The sequence below is a fragment of the Vicia villosa genome, unplaced genomic scaffold (genome assembly GCF_029867415.1).
Source record: "Vicia villosa cultivar HV-30 ecotype Madison, WI unplaced genomic scaffold, Vvil1.0 ctg.000101F_1_1_2_unsc, whole genome shotgun sequence".
Lineage (NCBI taxonomy): Eukaryota > Viridiplantae > Streptophyta > Magnoliopsida > Fabales > Fabaceae > Vicia > Vicia villosa.
Genome location: NW_026705012.1, coordinates 221,800 through 243,108, shown reverse-complemented (window position 1 = coordinate 243,108; position 21,309 = coordinate 221,800). Strand labels below are relative to the sequence as shown.

Below are 21,309 nucleotides of genomic sequence, written 5' to 3'. Positions count from 1 at the left end.
TAGCGCAAAATTCATTGTCTCGAATCGGAAAAAAGATCAAATATGGCAGAGATTGTATGTGGTTGGTTTAAGACTTATGGAAGTTTATCGTGTAGTCGCTTTGATTCTATCAAGATTCTGATGAACTTCCATTGAATTTAAACCCGAGATCATCATTCACTCACCATCGATCTTTGTTCCAAAATCGATGATATACTTGACAAGTTTCAAGATGGTCATCTTGCTAACAATTCTAAAATCGATGATATACTTAGCAAGTTTCAAGATGGTCATCTTGCTAACAATTATCAATTGACTTTAATTTCCGCATTTTATTATACTGTTCTTTATATTTCTCGTTTTATGCTTCATTTTATTATTCATCATATTCTATATTTCCGCTATTTTCCTTTTGCCCATTTGGACGTATGTTTATGTTTATGCTATTTTCCTTTTGTCCATTTGGACGTGTGTTTATGTTTTTGCTAAATTATTTTGTCCATTTGGACTATATTTTATCTTTTTGTGCTAAAACACTAATAAACAACTTAAATCATAAAAATACTTAAGGCTATCTATGGACTATTGGTTACTATCCCGAGCATTTTGGAGATCTGGACCTTTTGGACTTAGCACCTCTGAACCTTGTTATCCTGTTTTATTCTGTCTTGAAGTCCTTGGAGTTTATTCCAAGGCGTTGGTTTGTTTTCTGTTTGTGTATGCAGGTATTTCCTCGAAACTCCTTGATGGTTAATTCCAAGGCATTGTGATAAGGAATTCATCTGTACACAACCGTTACTCTGTCTGATTTTCGTCAAGAGTTTATAATGTAATCCAAAGACTTAGTGTAAGTGGTGCTAAAGATAATCAAGTTCATCTGGATCCCCAAGTGGTAATGTGTTGGTTTAGTGTTGGTAGTCCAAAGGATGGGAAATCTACCTTGACTCTTAATGTCAAGTGTTGGCTTCTTTTTTTTGGTTAGATCGTTTTTTTCCTTAGCTTTTATTTTATGCTTTAGAGTAGTCCCTTCATCTCCTCCCCCTTCTTAGTTTTTCAAAATATTCTCCCTTTTTCCAAAATCTTCTTATGTTTGAAAACTCTTTTAAAATCTTTCTTTAAAAAATATCTTTTGCCCTTGTTGGCATTTCTTTCAAAGTTTAGACACGATTAATCGTTGTGGTGAGTTGTAATACCCCACGATCTTGATATTGATTGATACGATGAAATTTTTCCACGTGAGAGAGCTAGTGGCATACTTGTTGATTTTATCCAAGTTGGAGCCCTTCTTTCATTTGTGATGCAAAGAATCCATCTGTTCTTATGTTTAAGATCAATGGGTGAGTATTCTCTTCTACGATGATAAAGTGTTTATTCCTTTTAAAAATCCTCCTTTTTAAGTGGAACTACATTAACTCTGACTTCTCCATTGCACTGAGGAGGTATGTAGGCACAAGATGTAATGTCTTGCCGAGGTAATTTTAAAAAAAACCAGACTATCTTTTGCACACAATATCTTTTAATAAACACAGATTTTCAAAAAGGTTCCTGTGGAGTACCACATATATGAGGGGTACTTACAATCTCCCCTTGTATAATCAACACCCGTACCTAATATCTCTTTTTGTTGTGTTTGTTTCAAAAACTTCTCTTTGGTTCATTTCGCTCTTTTCCCATTTCCTTTGAAAACAATAAAGCACGGTGGCGACTTTCACTGAAATAACGAGTCAAGTCAGTCAATGGCTTTGATCTTAGATTTTCCCCGCTACAGTGTGGAAACAGTTTGTTACACACATATTTGATTTAGATCTAAATTAGATAAATTTGGTTTAGGTCTAAAATAGATTTGATTTGATTTAGTTCCAAAATAGGTATTTTGGGCTTTTATAGTTTTAGACTTTTGACTTATAGAGCAAACTAACCTAAATCTATAAATAGAGGGAGTAACCCCTATTTCGTAATCAGTTCAATTAAATTGTATTCACAAAATTTACAGTTGCAAGTGAATAAGAAATTTTCCACAATTTATAGACAGAGAGTTACTCTGCAGAAACTCTAATCTCTTTTCTTTAAATTTCTTTTTCTTTTTATCGTTATTGTGATTGAAATTCATCATAGCTCTTGCTGGGTTTTCAAAATAGTTGTCACCTAATTGTCACCGATTGATAAATATGACAAACCACCATAGACACATTTTTGGAGTACTCCTATAATCATATTTCGATAGAATCATGTGAAATCAACCAAGTGAATAATACTAAGGCAAAATGGTTCAAATATTGAAATCTCAAATGTCAAAAACTATAACAAGAGATAAAGTATTCTATAAACCCAACTTTTTTTTCTCATCTCAATAATAATTACCAAAAACAAATATAAAACTTATAATACATTGAAAATACTATCACATTATGTATTATTTTTTCAACTCCAATCAAGAGTTAACTTATGATTCTGTGCAATATGTGCAATATGTAGTATTTCTGCAAGAGACTCCATTTACACTTGAAATGAAATATAACATTAAACTTGAAGAGCATGAGTTTCCTTCGCTATGGTAATTTTTTACAATGTAGTCCATTTATGGCAATATATTACATTTTGTTAATAAATCGAAATCGGAAGAATGGATAATCGGTTTATTAAGTCACAATATTAGTAACTTAATTTTTCATCAATTAATTTCAGTCCATTAGTTTGTACCTTTTCTCTTGAACACCTGTAACTCCCATTTGTATCTCTATTATGGTATGAAGAGGCATCTGAAATAACAAATCTCAAGTTAGTTCTCTTCATTCCACATATCATTCAACAAAAGTGATTATCTCTCTAAATTACATGATGAATCTCACAGAAGTGTGTTGACAGATTTTTTTAATTAATCTTCATTCCATTAAAATGAATCTTCCTTAATACCGATAAAACTGCGGTACAATATGAAACCACAAATTACCTCTATATGTGGAACTTCTTTCAAAGGTCTGTCAGCAAAATAAGCATATAATGCCCTCAAAACTGCCTGAAATGAGAAAATTATAGAACCTAAAGGGTTAGAACAAGTCAAACATAGAGAGCCCTTATAAGTGCGGATTTAGCTTAATGTCTAGTATAAAACCTGGTGCGCAATCACTACAACGGGCGCTCGTTGTCGCTCAAGCTCGATAATTACAGGCTCTAACCTGTATTTTTTATCAGTAAAAGCTAGTTATATTAAGCAAGTTGAATTCAGGAGTTAAATAATGTTTATAAGATAAAAGGTATCAACCTTTGAATGACATCCAAATATGACTCCCCGCGTGGATATCGATACCTAAGCTTGTCCTTCTTGCGGGATCTACAATGAGGAGGAAGAAAATTAACTATGGCATTTAAACATTATCGTCGCTTTATCCCCCGAAAAAAGTTCCACACTATTGTTTTTTATTTGATATTTGAGTTGTATTCAACATGCAAGTGCAACATACTCATACTCCTCTGGCCTGCTTTTCTTGATTTCTTCGTATGTCATACCATCACAAACCCCGGCATTTATCTCATCAAGTGCACGCCATTGTATCTAAAAAAGGTATAAAAATTATAACTGTCGGAACACATTGATGTGTAAATTTGTCAGCCCACTTTTCCTGACATGAATCACACAACTGCATGCAATGCAGCCATTAGGTAAAGGGTGACACTAACCTTGGGAAATCCCACAATTGGACTTGCCGTCAGAATGGTTCGCTGAAGTGTACTGGTCCATATCTAAATCACCAGTTACAAATATCACAAATTACTCATCACTTTGATATTTTTTAACATGCCATTATTGATACGGTCACAGCTCAAAATGAATATTTCATGCAATTTTAGCAGATAAAACCCCAGTCACAAGCCTAGAAGAATGACAGTTTTCATGAATCAGTTGTATGCAAGCACTGAGTTCTCTTAGAATTTAGAAGAGGCCTAACCTAACACAATCCAAAAACCTTCTTAAGAGGAGAATTGTAAAGCATTATAAGAACTACTTCAACCATATCTCTAGTTGAAGTGAGATCTCGACGTGTCCTAAGGAAAAAGCCAGAAACTGAACTTATACAATTAAAAAAGCTTACAGAAGCAGCCCGTTCTGATTTGAGACGCTTTTCGACAAAGTTGGCAAGCTTCTTTGAATAAAGTTCTCCAGCCTCACTGTCATAACATGTTGCAGTGTTTTAGTTAGTCAGATAAAAACTGAAAGCAATTCACATAATACCACCTATCATTTTGAAAAAGGAGAGTACAAACATTAGGACAATTCAACAGAGGAGTTGGAACTATTTCACCATTTCACCTTGGCAAGAGACTATGAGAGCCCTTATATTGAAGTTTCCAATGGAAAAACGAATAACCATTTCCCTTCCTCAAGAAACCAATTGTACTATAAATAGGCAAATGGAAGGAGAAGTCACTAGGCATTTTTTTTTGGTACTGGATATTGATTGGGAGAGACAAAACGCTCAAATTCTTGGAAGGGTGAGACTAAGACTCTGGAATTTCTTGGATATGATACGTCTGTCTTAATTTTCCTTTGTTTTCTCTTTTATAATTCTGTAAACTAGATTTCCAGCTGTAGTCCAAATTCTGGTCACAAGATCTAGAATTGCTCAATAAAAGTCAGCTATTTCCTTTAAATCTTTATATGTTAGGTACCCGTTTCTATCACATATCTCTTATTCTTTTTACATTCCATGTCCTCCAGAACATGAACATTACAGATTGCACCGGATATAGCTACTGAATAGACAAAAATATCAACAAAGTACCTTATTGCAGCATCTCCTCCAATTCTGCCTCTCACATTATCCTGACTTTCTCCATGTCGAGTAAGTAAAATTGGCCGAGGTGTGAGATGTGTATTTACCTGAAAACATATTTACATAGAAATGTATAAACATGACATTAAAAAAACAATTATTTTATTGTTTTCAAATTTCCCATACAAATATTTCAAAGAACAAGAAACAAAATAGTACATTTGTATTAAAAGTAAAAGAAAAAGTGATAAATGCAAAAAGAAATCATTTTCCAAACCAAACAAGTCAGTGAATTTGTGAAATTTTCTACTTCCTAAAAGTCCTAGAAGGCATTACTTTTCAAAAGGCCAATACAAAACTACACTTGAGCATGTCATTATACAAGACCAAGCCAATTCTTAACATGTTGCAGTATGTGACTGAGTAGTAAGGAACAATACTGATTTACAGTAACTTAATAATATTGGTTCAGAAAAGCTTACCAAGAAAAAGACAATTCGTCCAGGAAGATAGCCACTGATATTGTTCACCTAAACCACACAAGTTAGGAATGATTAACAAATCAAAGTCACAGTTGAAACTAAAAAGGTAGAGCATGCGCACAGACACACATGTACTCTACAATCAATCTAAAGCTAATGTTCACACAAAAATAACAAAAGTTGATTAAGTTGTAGACAAGAAAAAAGTCCTAAAGTCGGTGCTTAACAACCCTGTCAGTTACCGTACATTTTCTACCGATCAATGTAATTTAAAGCACCGACTGATGACTTTTCCAAGCTCGCCTGTCTTTTACTGTATTAGTTCTGATGCTGGTTACTGATCTGTTGTATACCCTAATACTCTCGTGTCACAGCAATAATAATTTCTGAGTTTTTACAGAACAGACATATCTGAAATTGTGTGCTTTCAATCAACCATTAAATAAATAATTATGACAAGCATAAAGGGAAATCACGCTACTAGAGTTCTTTAAAGTTAGGTGCAAAACTAGTCCATTTCAAATTTCAGTTTCCAAGGTATCATTCTTAAGATCCAGTTTGTTGCTGCAACAACAATTTACATCTAGTTTCTGCTAGTCTGGTAAAGATGTTACAAACCTCGCCTAATCCAGTAAACAGAATTCGTTAAACTAATCAAATCCAATCACATGGGCAACCGCGTCGAGAAGAGGTCAAATACGTTCAATACCACGCCCAACTGCTGAGTTTTAACATTCTTATTACCACTAACAATAATCAACACATATGATAATCATATCAAGGATTTCTTATTAGATATTATTTAAAACTATCACCTTTCATTTTTCAACTATCAAATTACAGTTGCAATGTAATGACTAATGAGCTATGAACAGGGGTAATAATGTTGATTCAGGCTGAACTTACTTGTATTTGTCCACCATGTCCACTGACTTTATCAATCATTTTTATGTAAGATCCTTCTCCTACTGGCTCATAAACCTGGTAATACGTAATCAACATTATTACAGAAAAAAACTCATCTAAAAAACAATGATGAAATTGAGAACCCTTGGTAAAACTTGCCTTCTCATAATTGGCCAGACGGTTTTTAAAATCTTCCAATCCAGCCTCAAAATCTGGCCTGCAAATGGAAGTTAATTGCAAATGTATCCGCATGGCAATCAATATATCATGTCACTAGTTTTAAATGAAACATTACTCTTCCGCATAGTCTGGGCTTTGCTGAATTTTAAGACGAATATTTTTCTCAATTATGCTTACATCATTGCATATTGTTTCCAGGAAGATAATCTGCAATGAAAACACAAAGATGGATCTGAAAAGTTAAATCTATCATATTCATAACATACACTTAGCCATACTTATATGTGACTACCTTGCAGTTTCCCTCGGCCAATTTCATCAGCATGTTTCTTCGTCTCCTGTTACTGTTTGTGGCATCAAATATCCCAACCTAAACCAAAATTAAACCTTATGCAAAATAACAAGAAAGAAGGTATAAAATTAACAAAACTACTGACAAAATTGAACCTACCTGGCCACCTTCATGCATCCAAGATACCATGTCTTCAAATGCCAGTGCTGCTACCTAGTGGCACGCGATATATTAAAACTATGTACACAGAGAAAGGTCAACACGGTGTCAACATTATCAGAATCATCCATTGTAAATGAAATATTAAAAGCAGAAATATATTAAAGGTTAAAATAGTTTTAACATGTTACTCAGCAAATGTTTCACCTTCTATTCTACATTTGCTGGATGGTGTTACTTTCCACTAACACATTCGAAAAGTACAAAATGGCAAAAGAAGAATACCCAGTGGGGTCAAATTGTTGCTTCTATTTATGAGCTGAGTTATATCCAACTCATTTTGCATTATTAATATCAATCAACCATTTCATCATACAAGCATCGACATCAGAATTCTAGGTATGGCCTAATATGCAAGCTAAAAATTCTTAGGGTCTCAAAGACTAAGTTAATCTAATCAAATTAAATAAGAATAATAATAACAATATTTAAAAAGATCAAAACTAAACTACCTCATCGCGTGCCTCCATGCCTTCTGGATTGTCAGCTCGAAAGAAATCAGCAGACTGCAAAGAGGAATATGAAATAAATAAAGATTACCCAAGAAAACATAATAGGCTAGTGCAACAACGTCATGATTATTTTCAATTATACAACTAACATTTCATAATACAATTAAGTATCCACCGTCTTATTCACGTGCAACAATATTGAAACTTTTATGACCCTCCAAATTACAAACCATCATATTAAATCTTGATGGATGTTAGCTATAAAACATTTATAGGATCTTTCCCTAATAAGAAAGCTTCTTTAACTGTTTAGAATTCAATACTTAGTTACTTACCAGGTCCTATCTTATTTATAAGTTTCAGCAATCGTGAGAAAGTTTGTGTTACTCAACAGTATATAATGTAGTCATGCAGATAACCATTGAATAAGAAGGCATAAACCATTTAACCAGAGTTTAAAAACTGGACCGGTCAAACCGGGAACTGGACCCATTACCGGTCCAGGGAGTGTATTAGACCTGTCAACATATGGTTTGACCTGTCAAAACCGCATAAACTGGTAAAACCCATACCAGCCTGGTTCAAAGAGAACGGCTACTGCTGTTTTTTGAAATTTTTTATTAGAAACGGCTTACAGATTCGAACGCGGCTCATAATAACAATATAGTTTAGTGTTTTGCTACTTACCCAGTTGGTTGTTGATGATATTTAAGTGTTTTTAAGTATATGCAATCCACAAATCTGATTTGAATGTCATTCATTTTTTTCACATGAACTGATTACTTGTCTAATTTTTTTTATGAAGTGGTTACTTCCTTTGTCATTACAACTCATTACCTTTTATAAAATAATAATAATAACCTAAAGTTGCACTTCAATTTTGATATTAATAATAGATCAATCATTAAACATAAAATATTGAATATAGATATTATAATATCCTTAAATAAAATAATAAGACGTAAATTAATTTGATATCCTTATATCGTGAGTATTTTATTTTTTATTTTAATATAGACCGGGTCATCAGTCATGCAGTCCAACCATTGATCCAATACATCGACCGAGTCGTCAATAACCTATCAGGGTCTTAAAACAATACATTTAATGGATTCGTGTAATAAAGTTTACCTGATTAGCTCCATGCTTAAGGCGACGATACTGCGACATTCAAAAGTAAGCATGTTAATCTTCAAACTTGACATATTTCCAGTTTTCCAATAAATGCAAGCATATCAATTATAAAGAAAACGATGCTAAGAATGCAAACAACCTTCCCAACATTGAAGTGTTTGGTATCATGACCTAACCAACGAAGATATCTCGTAAGTTTAGCCGCAGTAAAAGTTTTACCTCGAGCTGGAAGACCCACCTACATAAAATAAACTACTGAGATGAAACCACGATAATTTATAATCATAAGCTTAAATTACTAAATTAGAAACACTACAAATAGAGATGTGGCATTTTTTGCCGGGTATTTTTAAATTACAGCTTTTGATATATATATTTTTCGATTTTGCATCATATATCTCATTTCAACTAGAGTTGTAACTTGAAGAAAAAAATAAAACAAGAGTTCTAAAACAACGGAACTTGTTCTGTAACTACTTATAATGCTAGAATAATACCAGGACAATCGCCAAATGTCTATCCTCCTTTAGACCCAGCATTTGATCAGCAACAGCTGCAGCTGCAACAGCTCCAGCAGCAGCTGGCATTGAATTCTACCAATGAAAAAGTAAGGAAGCAAGCGATTAATTGTGAAAAACCTCACTTAACATAATATAAGTTAGTTTACATGCAATGAATTTAAAGAGTAAATGGAAAGCATCTGTACAAACCTTGGTACCAGTGCCCGAATTATCACCGGAGAAAATATTTGAACTAGAAGATTTTACAAGTCTAGGAGATCCAACACCTCTATCAACAAAATTTCCCCTCTGACTATCGTGTCTTTGCAGAGGAGAAAATGTTCCCACTGACTTGGATTCAACCATTCCCGAACTTTGAAACACCTTAGATGGATCTGGCACAATAACCTCCATCCCCTGGTCGAAACATCAACATAAGCTATCAGCGTCTTTTCTTATGAGTTTCCGCTTAGCATCAAGAAGTGCACTTTCATGTTAAACATTCTATAGACTGTTATTTGCTACTTAAAAAGGTTAAAGATAAAGATATATTATCGGAGGGCATCCTATGGTAGTTACAAATTACAAATAAAGGAAAAAGAATAAACTCAATTCTTCAATAATGAATCAATTAGTTTTTTGCAAAAACAGTTACAGATCCACTACATAAAAAGAATTAAAGTTTCATGAGAGAGGGAGAGAGAGCACCAAATTAGGCTTAGCCCATCTAGAAAGAAAATTATGACAGGATCATAATTTTAAAATATGAATTTGAATGTTAAACCTTAGTGGAATATGAACTTCCGTCAGATCCGCTAATTAGTGACCGTGGATTCTCTGTATTGTTGGCTGCATATACATGGGCTGAATTTGCAGAGGTTGAGGGAGCTGGGACAACATAATGCTCAAGATCAAGTTCCAAACCTGCAGAAGAACCATTCTAAACAAAAAAAAAAAGTAATCTTAAATCAACTGAACCTTGACATTTACCGTTTCACATAACATATATCATAACATATATCACAGGTTAGAAATGTACTACAAAGCAAAGTAATAAACTATAGCCCGCAAGGAAAAGACAACAAAATTAGAAGGGATTGATGAAAATCTTGACTGCATTACCTATAGAACAACCAAAGGAGAAACTAACTTAATTATGAAATTAAACTGGCAGTTTGGCCTTACCTCGCCACCTGTTTGAGGTGCTGAGTTTATGCTGACATCAGGAATCCCGCGTACGGCTGAAGGACGGAAATTCTCCTGATAAGCCCTCCAACTAGCCGCAAGATCAAAGGGAGAAACCCTGTCTGCTTTAACAAATACTTGATACTCAAGAACCTCACCACTATCAAGCTTAAACAATGCATGTCTGGCATCCTCCCCCAGCGTTCCCCCAATAAGTAGGCGACTAGGACCCTCCTCAACAAAACAAGGCACGTCACTATCCTTAGGCTTCAATAAGAATTTGAAATCCAAAGTTTCTGAATACCCACATCAAGAAATCAATGAGGTCCAGAAACAAAACACCTCTTCAATGATTACCATTTTTATTCAAACTTCATGCATTTCACAAAAAATGGCAACTCCGCATAATAACATATACTATCAACCCACATGAAAGTAATAAAGCTACTGCTCAGAGTAACATTTCACATTATCCCCCCTCCCCCCTTTAACATCAGAATCTCAATACATTATTCACTGTTTCATTGATCATAGTTTTGTGAAGTCATTAAGAGTTTTAAATAACTTCTAGCTTATAAGTGGTTGTCATCTATGAAACACAGACACTAGAAACACGACACCGACACTGACACGTTGGCACCAGTAATAATTTGAAGAAAAAAAAATTAAATATAATCACTAGTGTCGGTGTCAGTTTCAAACACGGACTCTGACACACACATTTTTCAGAGGTGTCAGTGCTACATAGGTTGTCATTGCCAATTGAGATAAGATTATCCTATACTTATAAACCACTAAAAAAGGCCCTTAGCTTCTAGGTTCTCAAACCCCAACTAGAATAATCCTCTGGTTTAAGACCATTAACACTTCTAGATTCTTAACTAAGCTAAGTTTATTCTTGGAAAAGAAAACTGCTTATGCAGATTAAAAATTTTAAAATTGTTATAAAAATTAATTTAATATATCTTTTCCACACGTGTCTATTAAGAATCTTATCTATCTAAGGACAAGTTGTTAAAAAGCACTTCACACCACACGTTTTGACTTTAAAAAACAAAATCAGAAACATAAATAAAAGTACCAAAGTAGAGTAAAAGCTAAGAAAGCTAAAAACAGAAAACAAAGCAATACCGTGATTAGGTGGAACAACAAAGCTAAGTTCCCACATTGAAACCGATTCCCGCTCCATAGAAAGCTAAAACAAAACAAACTCACAATTTAGCAAAACAGAACAAAATCAAAAACAAGACTAATGAAGAAACAGAAAATTCAAAATTACAGCTTTGGAAGACTCCCAAGAGCCAACGAGAGGAAGAGAGCCGTAAACATGAGGAACAAGGTGAGCAGTGAGTTTGCGATTCTCCATCTTGAGAGAAACGTAGAGTTGTCTACCGGATTGATCATCGTCGTCGAGTCTGTCGACGGTTCCGTCTGAACCGCCGTCGGTTTGCGTTGAAGAAGCAGTTCCCATGCGTGTGTGATTCTGTGATGATTTGGAGTGGATAGTGGATGAGGGTGTGTGCGGTTTTTTTTGTTTTTCTGGTGCGAAAATGTTTGGATTTATTGGTGATGGAATTTATGGCAAATTGTGCTGCGGATTTAGATACACACTTAAAACCTTTTGTCGCAAATAGATTCCAATAACTAAAATGGATTTGACTCTTATGTAGTAAAAAGAAATTTTAAATCGTTAAATTATTCTTAAAATGGTTAATAAAGGTTTAGTCAACAAAATAAAAGGTTAAGATGGTATTTAAATATTTAATACTAACAAAGATTATAAATATGTCTTTATACAATTGGAAGTTTTAAATAAAAAGGAATTTTGAATATTTTAATACAATTGAGTCAAGAATAATTGACGCAATACTGTAAAGATTATATTTTATAAAAATATACAATGCATCTGACTAAATTAAAAAAATAAAATGAGGTATATATATGGTACTTCTCATTTTTTTAATAAGGTAGTATATTGAAAAATAAAAATAGTTACATAAATAGGGGGTTTTATTTTTATACCAAAACTCATTCAAAAAGTGGTGAATTTATAGAAAGTCGTTTCAAGTATATTCTTTACAAAGTTTTTCCTAATGTTCGAAGGTACGGAGTCAAATTATTGAAGAGAATCGTTGTGAGATCTATGATAGCAACAAAAAAAAAGTCCACACGGAATCTCTTCCCTATATATGTGATAGGAGAAAGTTCATGTTAGTAAGAGTAATCGGACAATTATCTCAAGTCTTTCTTAGTTGCCAAGGAACCAAGGAAGGGTTGGAGAGAGTTTGGACCACAATTAGAGAATTTGTTTCTATCCATAATTTATGCCAAAGCTTCTTTGAAGCAATCGTGACTGCTCTAATCACCGCCTTAAATTTCACTTGAATGGAGGAAGAAGAATTAATATTTTCAAATAGGATAATGATACTTGGTACGAAATTGCATTCGTTTAAGCCGCACGACTAGGTGTATTAAGTCAACAACCTTTTTTATATTTTTTAAATTTCTAAATCAATACATTAGCTTTTTCTTGAAATAAATGGGCAAGATGACACGTATGGATTCGTCGAAAAAAAGTGTCGTACCATATAGCAATGCTGTTTCAAATAAGGTAAGAATGAAGTTTCCATGGTTATTCCTAAAGATTTCACCACAACTCAAATTGTGGTAATCATGGTCATTAGCTCCATCGCAATTACACTTCAACCAATTTGAAGGAGGTGGATAACATATCACTTCCTTGATGGTGGGGGCTCTAGGGTAGTGAATTTTGATGTCAAAAACTTTGAGTAAAGTGAAGTCCTCCATGGAATAGGTAGCAGTTGCAGAGGAGTTACTATCCGGGATAAGGACTTAAGCATGTATGCCTACAATTATTATGTTGGAATGGATGAAAGTATGAATGTATCGGGCCTTATTTATAGCAAACCAAATGCCATGGAGCAGACTTATTAGGGCATGTCTAAGGACAAGAGAGGATCGAGATGACTAAGATGAGCCAATTTGCTAAAGCTCCTCCATATTAGTGGGCCTAAAAAGGATTCTTGCAATATTGTAAAACTAGCTCCACGAAGAACTAGCATGCCTATAGTTAAAGAACAAGTGGTCAAGAGATTCAGTGATGGCTTTGCACAAGTATGAGACTATGTAGTAACCTCTCCAACATTTTTAATCGTTATGGAAACACATATTGGTTTTCATAAGACCAAATCCTTCTAGGATAGATCTGGATATGTGAGTGTTCACTACGTGGATGTGCGTGGCCAATCTAGGGGCATTTGGTTGTACATAGAATGGTAGTAACATTGTAACTATCGTGCATGATGTTTTTATGGATGCAATTACTATCAAGTTATCATTCGGAACTTCCTTTTGGTATGTAAGTTGAATTTATGCTAGTCCTGTGTAAAATTCCTGTCCTGACATGTGGCTCCATCTCATTGACCGGAGGAACATTGTCGATGGTCCTTGGACGCTGATTCGAGATTTTAACAACATCATTCATCTAAGTGAACAAAAAGGATTTAATTTTAATCATTTTAAGGCATCTGCTTTGTTGAATGTCATTGATAAGTATAATTTAGTTGAAGTCGATATGACTGGTGAGAAATTCACATGGAATAGGCCTTTGGATAGGGCCCTGGTTGACGTTGCTTGGCGTATGGCTTTCTCTTATGCATATGTTGAGGTGTTGTGTAAATTTCATTCTGATCACAATCTCATTCTCCTTAGGTGTGGCATTCTGTTGAAGCGGTAGAGGGCAAGCAACAAAAGATTTGGAAATATATATCTAGGAAGTTACTGCTACTCCTTCGACATAACCTTTTATTTGAAGCTTTCACTTGGCTGAGTCCAAGTTGCGAACTATTGTGACCCAAGATTACCAAATTGATTCTCCGGTTAATGTTATTCCTCTAACAGAAACATCTTTCTTCAAAGACTTCACTCGGCTGAATCCAATTTGAGAAATCTTGTGAAAAACCCCCAAGTCAATCCTTGATCTTGGAGGAAAACTTCAGTTGTATTTATCATGAAACCCCTGAATAATTTATAACTCAATTGATTATAACAAACCTAATTGAACCTTATCAAACTATCTCTTGATTACACAAGAAAAATGATTATGTGTAGTAGTTGTATTTATGCAATGAGATGAAAATGAAGAAAAATTATTTGTATGTGTATGGTTTCAATACTTAGAAATGATACATGAATGCATATATATATATATATATATATATATATATATATATATATATATATATATATATATATATATATATATATATATATATATATATATATATATATATATATATATATATATATATATATATATATATATATATATATATATATATATATATATACATACATATATATATATATATATATATATATATATATATATATATATATATATATATATATATATATATATATATATATAACAGAGAAAATCATATTTGCAAAATTATGAATTTGGACAATTTTAAGTTAGAATGTATTGAGTCATTCCCATAGGGATTCGACCCATGCTTCCTGGGAGTCGACTCCAAGAGGACAAAGAATTTTGGAAGAAAAAAGCTTTCAGTAGGAGTCGACTCATTCGTGTTGTGTGTCGACTCCAATTTGCCAATGTATCGACCCATCCTGAGCAGAGAGTTTTGTTTTTATTCTGATTCAAAGGGAGTCGACTCCTAACATGGATGTGTCGACTCCAAACAAAGTTTTTCATGAAAACACATATTTTTGACTTATGTAAATGCTTTTGACTTGTTCTATAAGTGTCTTAAGATGAAAATAAAACCTTAGACATAGAAAGAAAATGTCAAATGTACAAATACTAAATATAATCTAGTTTTGATAGCATTCAAAATATCTAAGAGGATCGTGCATTCACATACTCCCTCTTTTTGATAATGGAAAAACGTGTTACATAATTGTAGTCTTTGATCATATCTCCCCTTGAATACGCGTATCTCCCCTTGAATACGCGTATCTCCCCTTTAATATTTGCAAACTAGATTGTGCTTTGTTCTTGCATAGCTTATTCCCCTTTGACAACATCAAAAAGAGAAAAAAAAACCATAAAACATAAGATGCATCAAGTAAAATACACAACCACGTGTATACCATTCAGAGGTGTTGCAAAGATAAATTAATCAACAATAACAATGCTCACATAAAATGATGTTAAAGTGAAAAATTCCTAAACATAAATACCATTCAACTCAGATAAAATGCAACATAAATTCATTACAAATGTACCATAATAAAATTAGAATAGAACTCCATAATAACATGCTCAAACACAATATCATCAAAGATACTTCAAAATATCTTTGAGGATCGTGCATTCACATACTCCCTCTTTTTGATAATGGAAAAACGTGTTACATAATTGTAGTCTTTGATCATATCTCCCCTTGAGTACGCGTATCTCCCCTTTAATATTTGCAAACTAGATTGTGCTTTGTTCTTGCATAACTTATTCCCCTTTGACAACATCAAAAAGAGAAAAAAACCATAAAACATAAGATGCATCAAGTAAAATACACAACCACGTGTATACCATTCAGAGGTGTTGCAAAGATAAATTGATCAACAATAACAGTGTTCACATAGAATGATGTTAAAGTGAAAAATTCCTAAACATAAATAACATTCAACTCAGACAAAATGCAACATAAATTCATTACAAATTTACCAGAATAAAATTAGAATAGAACTCCATAATAACATGCTCAAACACAATAGCATCAAAGATACTTCAAATGACCAAAATTTGTATCATGAAATACATATGACGTTGAAATACAAAAGGTTAAAGCAAGACATTTCTATAAATATATAGATTGAGAACACTCATATGTTAACAACAAATTTTTTGGAAATGAACATTCATGAGATTGCATCATACATCAAATATATCATGCATTTTTGGAACATAAACACACAATCAAATTACAAGAGACATAGATAAGCAACGCAAGGAATAAAAACTTTATAAACAAAGATATATGTGAAATGATATTATCTCATAGGATGAGAAACAGAGGATGCACTCACAAGAACTAGAACTTTCGAACGAAGGTTAAAACAATTATAGAGAGAGCATGCAACAAAATATTTAGGAAAAATTTGAGATATCGGGAATGCCCAATTCCCGACGAATATTAAAAAATGGCTCATTCGCAAGAGGTTCTGTGAAAATATCGACAAGTTGATTTTTGCTATCAACATGCTCAAAAATGGCCTCCTCTTTTTCAACATGATCGTGTAGGAAATAGTGACATATCTCAATATGTTTAGTACGATAGTGTATGACATGATTTTTAGTTAGATTAATAGCACTAGTATTATCACACATTATCAGAATATGTTGAAGTTTAATGTTGAAATCAAGTAATTGTTGTTTAAGCCATAAAATCTGAGCGTAACAACTAACCGTTGCGACATATTCTGCCTCAATAGTTGATAACCCAATGCAATTTTGGAGTGTCGCAAACTTTGAAATTATAAGCATCTTTAAGAGTTGCCTTTCATTTTCCTATATCAAACCATATCAATTGATCCTATCTCCTATAAAAAAGAAAAACAATATGATTAATCTTGTTAGCTAAGAAAGGAAAAAGATGTTACAAAGTAGAGGAAAAAGACCGACTATTATGAATGAACTCAACCACTTTGAAAATTCATCTCGATCCATATTTTTAATTTCTCCTACCATCACATATGTGAACTTGTAAAAAGACTGAAGTAGTTGTAGACGAAATTGTTGATTATTTCTCTTCAAAGACATTTATTTTGTATACACTACATATTTCACATAATCAAAGTAGCTAGATCTTCCATTGAATAACCATATTTTGTATGGAATATAAAAAGTCCACCCTATCAAAAGAAAGTGTCAAATAAAAAAATCCACACATCTCAACTTCAAAAAATTCTTGTAGACATATTAAAAAATAAACATAACACATGTCAAATAGACACAACTTGCAAGTAAAGTAACACTCCCCCTATATGTTACTACTTAGAGAGGGAAAAGTTGTCCATAAATATAGATACTATTTTAAATTGCTAGACATATTTATTAGTAGTTTTGAAATATATTTTTAACCAATACTAATAATTTGTCATCAAAATATAAAAAAAGTTGATATCATAGTAACGCCAATTTTTTTCTTTCCATATGTTCAAGTAATCATTAATAAGACGCTGTCAAATATTAAATTTGAACACTTAAGGTTGGTCCAAAGACCAGGCTACTATAGTTAGCTTTAGGCTTACAAACAAAAATTTATTATTCATTAGTTCTTATGAGTACAAAGACCACATATATTAAAAGTCTCCTTAATGGGTCATTTAATTTCAGCTAAAGAAAATTCATTAGTCTCTTTTTGAAGTATTTGAAATTTCAATATCATTACATGGTTGCTAAGAAAATTCATGAAAAAAGGTGTGTTTTGAATTGTTTGTATTATACTCTTGAAAGTGTCAATGTGGATGAAACTTAATATGCTCTCTCTTTCAGTCTGTAACAAGGACAGGTTGTTAGTGCTATTTGGTTAACAAGGATGTGCAACAGTTTCCCGTTTTCTCTTTCTTTTTTTCTGTTACTAAGGTTTCTGGTTATTTTTAGAATTATTTGTTGCAAATTTGCCGAGGAAGGATTATTTTGTAACAAATTTTGTAGAATCTCTCTCTTTTATTTCTCTTTCTCATTCCTTTCTGTTCTTTGTGGTTTTAACTAAAATTCTTTTCAACTAAGTTTTCTATGCTTTAAATATGTAAAAATCTCTCTGCTTAAGTATCATACATATTAAACATTTTGCAGATTCTGTATAGTTATAGAGAGGAAGATAAATAAACTTTGATAAATAAAATAAAGTCATGTGCAGCGTATCAAATAGAAAACCCTCTCAAGACTATGGGAGACAAGAAGAAATGCATTATAAGGTTTCTGATTTACTTCTGTTTTCAGCCACAGATGATGTAATAGCTTTCAAAGAGGCTGTTGAAAATGACAACCATGATGTCAATGAGGTAGGGTTGTGGTATGGAAGGAGGATTGGCTCAAAGGAAATGGGATATGAAGAGAGAACACCACTTATGATTGCTACCTTATTCGGAAGCAAGGGTGTACTGTCATATATTCTTGAAACCGGCCGTGTTGATGTTAACCAAAAGTGCGGCTCGGATAGGGCTACTGCTCTTCATTGTGCTGTTTCTGGTTGTTCTGCTGCTTCTGCTGAGGTTATCAAGCTTTTGCTTGATGCATCTGCAGATGTTAATTCTGTTGATGCCAACGGTAACCGGTGCATTGACTTGATTCTCATGATGTCTAATAGTATCTCAGGTTCAAAGAAGAGGTTACTACAAGCCATACTAGGTGAATTTAGGATGTGGGATGATATTGATGAATACAATGATTTCCTCAAGGAAGTAGGTTTCCAAATGGAGAAGCAGCAACAAGATATTGGTACACCTCGAATTGAGAAGAAAGATTATCCGATTGATCTACCCCTACCCGACATAAACAATGGGATATATAGTACAGATGAGTTTAGGATGTATATATTCAAAGTGAGGACTTGTTCAAGGGCTTATTCTCATGATTGGACTGAGTGTCCCTTTGTTCATCCAGGAGAAAACGCAAGGCGTCGTGATCCCATGATATATCATTATACCTGTGTCCCTTGTCCTGAGTTTCGGAAGGGATCATGCAGTAAAGGGGATGCTTGTGAATATGCACATGGTATTTTTGAGTCCTGGCTTCATCCTGCTCAATACAGAACAAGGCTTTGTAAAGATGAGACCGAATGCACCCGAAGAGTCTGCTTTTTTGCGCACAAACCTGAGGAGCTTCGGCCATTGTATGCTTCTACTGGTTCTGCTTTGCCTTCACCTATATCTTATTCAAATTCACCTAGTGCTTCTTCAATGGATTACTACTCATTGAGCTCTCCGTCCAGTTCGACACAATCCATGTCGACACCGCCTTTGACTCCATCTGCCGTGTCATCTCCTGCAGCTGGAACCATGTGGCCGACTCAGTCTCATGCCGCAGTCCCTACACTTCAGTTGCCGAGAAGCAGATTGAAAACTGCATTGAATGCTAGAGAAGATACTGAATTTCTCGAACTTGAAAATCGCCTTTTGCAGAAGCTAATGATTGAAGAGATGACAGCTCTTTCATTCCCTTCAAATAGGCTTGCAGTTGTGAATCCTGCTAACTTCGAAGACATTCTCGGTTCTCAGATACAATCTCCAACATCAACTCATGTGCATCCTAATGTGACTCAGCAACTTTGGGGCTTTTCTTCTGACCTTACCGATTCAAATGTGATTGGATCACCGCAGATCACCATTGATCCGTTTATGAATTCAAAAAATGATGCCCTGTCGAAGCGGAGCCAGAGCTTTATCGAGCGCAGCAGCATCGAAAGCTTTAGTTCTAAGCTTCCTTCTTCTACCTCGGTTGCTATGGAGCCATATACTAACTTGTCTGGTTGGGGCTCCCATGATGGAAAATTAGACTGGTCCATCCTCGGTGATGAACTGAATAAGTCTTATTCTTTCGGCTTTCAAAACCAACATAGCAATTCAACAATGGTTGAGCAAAATGCTGATGATCAAGATGTATTATTAAGCCAGGAATCATGGGTTAGTTCACTTGTGAAAGATTCTCCAACAGTGCAATCGGAACAATATTGTGTTGAAGAGTAACATCAACTGCAATTGTAGGCGGAGCATGAGCAGATAGATGGTGGTGTGAATCTAATGTTAACTCTAACATTGGATCCTATGAGCATCCCTAGACTAACTTATATATTAAATGATTATTATACTTTCTTTGATTTTATAGATATTGAGTATGTATAGGTGAGGATATTTTGTTGAAAAAATGTAAAATGTTAATAATACAGAAGTTGGAGAGAATGCAAGTATTTTCATTAGTACCAACTTCTTTGATCAATCACATGTTTCAATACACCTCATATCAATTTTCACACCACTAATAAAAATTGCTTAAAAGCTGCATACTTAGGATAAACTAATTTAACATGTGAACAATCTAAACTTGTGTTGAATCTCTCAAAGGTAACATACCTCTAAATACGCTTAGAAACTGTGAAACCAAAAACAAACTCTATTTTGGAAACAGAAAAATATATATAATCAAGAGCAACCAAAAGAAGATAACATGTCTCTATCCCAAATCAAAATTTGAAGGAAAGACCAACACAAATAAAAGGACTTCATATATTTTCATGATTTAAATGAGAATCATTACCGAAGAAAATAATTAATACAAAATTGTAAATGAAATTTTGAAAGAAAAAAAATTCTTGTTCGAGTTAAGGGTAGACAATTGGCCGGGTTCATATGAGACAACCCAACTTATATTTTCTGGATTGAAATTTAAAAGTAAAGTTATAAGAAATGTTTTTGATATGGAGATCGCCAATGTACCGCTACCATTCGAATATACTCCATAGTTGGCAGCTAGAGGACCTTATTGGATTCTTTAATAGGAGAATTCCACATGATACAAGGAGGAAGAAAAAGGATAAATACAGAATAATTTTATTATCAAACCACAGTGCAGTTTTATATACATGAAGGTGGTAACCGCTATAAAACTATAAAAGGCAAAGCCCAAAACTAAAATAAGTCCAATAAGAATTAGACAGCATATTTTACACTCTCCCACAATCTGAACTATGGATTGAAATAAGACCAAGTTTGAACAGAAAAGAGTTGAAAACAGGAGATGACAGTGGTTTGGTTAAAACATCAGCAAGTTGAACAGAAGATGGAATAGGAAAAAGCTTCACAATGCCAGGTTCCAGCTTCTCACGGATGATATGGCAGTCGATGTCAATATTTTTTGAACGTTCATGAAATGCCGGATTATCTGCGAGGTAGACAGCAGAGCGGTTGTCGCAATAAAGAGATGTAGGTTGAGAAAAAATGATGTTGAGATCCTTGAAGAGATAGTGTAGCCATTGGACTTCGTAAGTGAGATTTGCTAGAGCGCAATACTCGACTTCGGAGCTGGAGTGCGAGATATTGGTTTGCTTCTTTGACTTCCATGAAATCAAGGATTTGTCGATGAAGACAGCAAAGCCTGTGATGGATCTGCGGGTAGTTGGACAAGTGGTCCAATAAGTATCTTCAAAGCCGAAAAGTAATAAG

The 21,309-nt window shown here is 33.9% G+C and overlaps 2 protein-coding genes across 2 annotated transcripts; one reads left to right on the top strand and one right to left on the bottom strand.

Annotated features, from left to right (window-relative positions):
- Nucleotides 1-2,487: 2,487 nt before the first annotated feature.
- On the bottom strand, nucleotides 2,488-11,734 carry LOC131624066 (6-phosphofructo-2-kinase/fructose-2,6-bisphosphatase). The gene is made up of 23 exons (XM_058895056.1): nucleotides 11,381-11,734; nucleotides 11,233-11,296; nucleotides 10,102-10,397; nucleotides 9,701-9,856; nucleotides 9,127-9,333; nucleotides 8,914-9,009; nucleotides 8,556-8,654; nucleotides 8,414-8,443; nucleotides 7,283-7,336; nucleotides 6,771-6,824; nucleotides 6,612-6,689; nucleotides 6,435-6,526; nucleotides 6,299-6,356; nucleotides 6,140-6,214; nucleotides 5,234-5,281; nucleotides 4,761-4,858; nucleotides 4,071-4,146; nucleotides 3,658-3,720; nucleotides 3,441-3,532; nucleotides 3,242-3,310; nucleotides 3,092-3,155; nucleotides 2,930-2,995; nucleotides 2,488-2,738 (listed from the first exon to the last, which is right to left on the bottom strand). The coding sequence occupies exons 1-23, from the start codon at nucleotides 11,570-11,572 to the stop codon at nucleotides 2,661-2,663; spliced, it is 2,205 nt and encodes a 734-aa protein (XP_058751039.1). The 5' UTR covers nucleotides 11,573-11,734; the 3' UTR covers nucleotides 2,488-2,660.
- A 6,266-nt stretch (nucleotides 11,735-18,000) lies between these two features.
- LOC131624062 (zinc finger CCCH domain-containing protein 66-like) lies at nucleotides 18,001-19,836 on the top strand. The gene has a single exon (XM_058895052.1). It carries the CDS (start codon nucleotides 18,001-18,003, stop codon nucleotides 19,834-19,836), a length of 1,836 nt encoding a protein of 611 aa, XP_058751035.1.
- The last annotated feature ends 1,473 nt before the right edge of the window (nucleotides 19,837-21,309 follow it).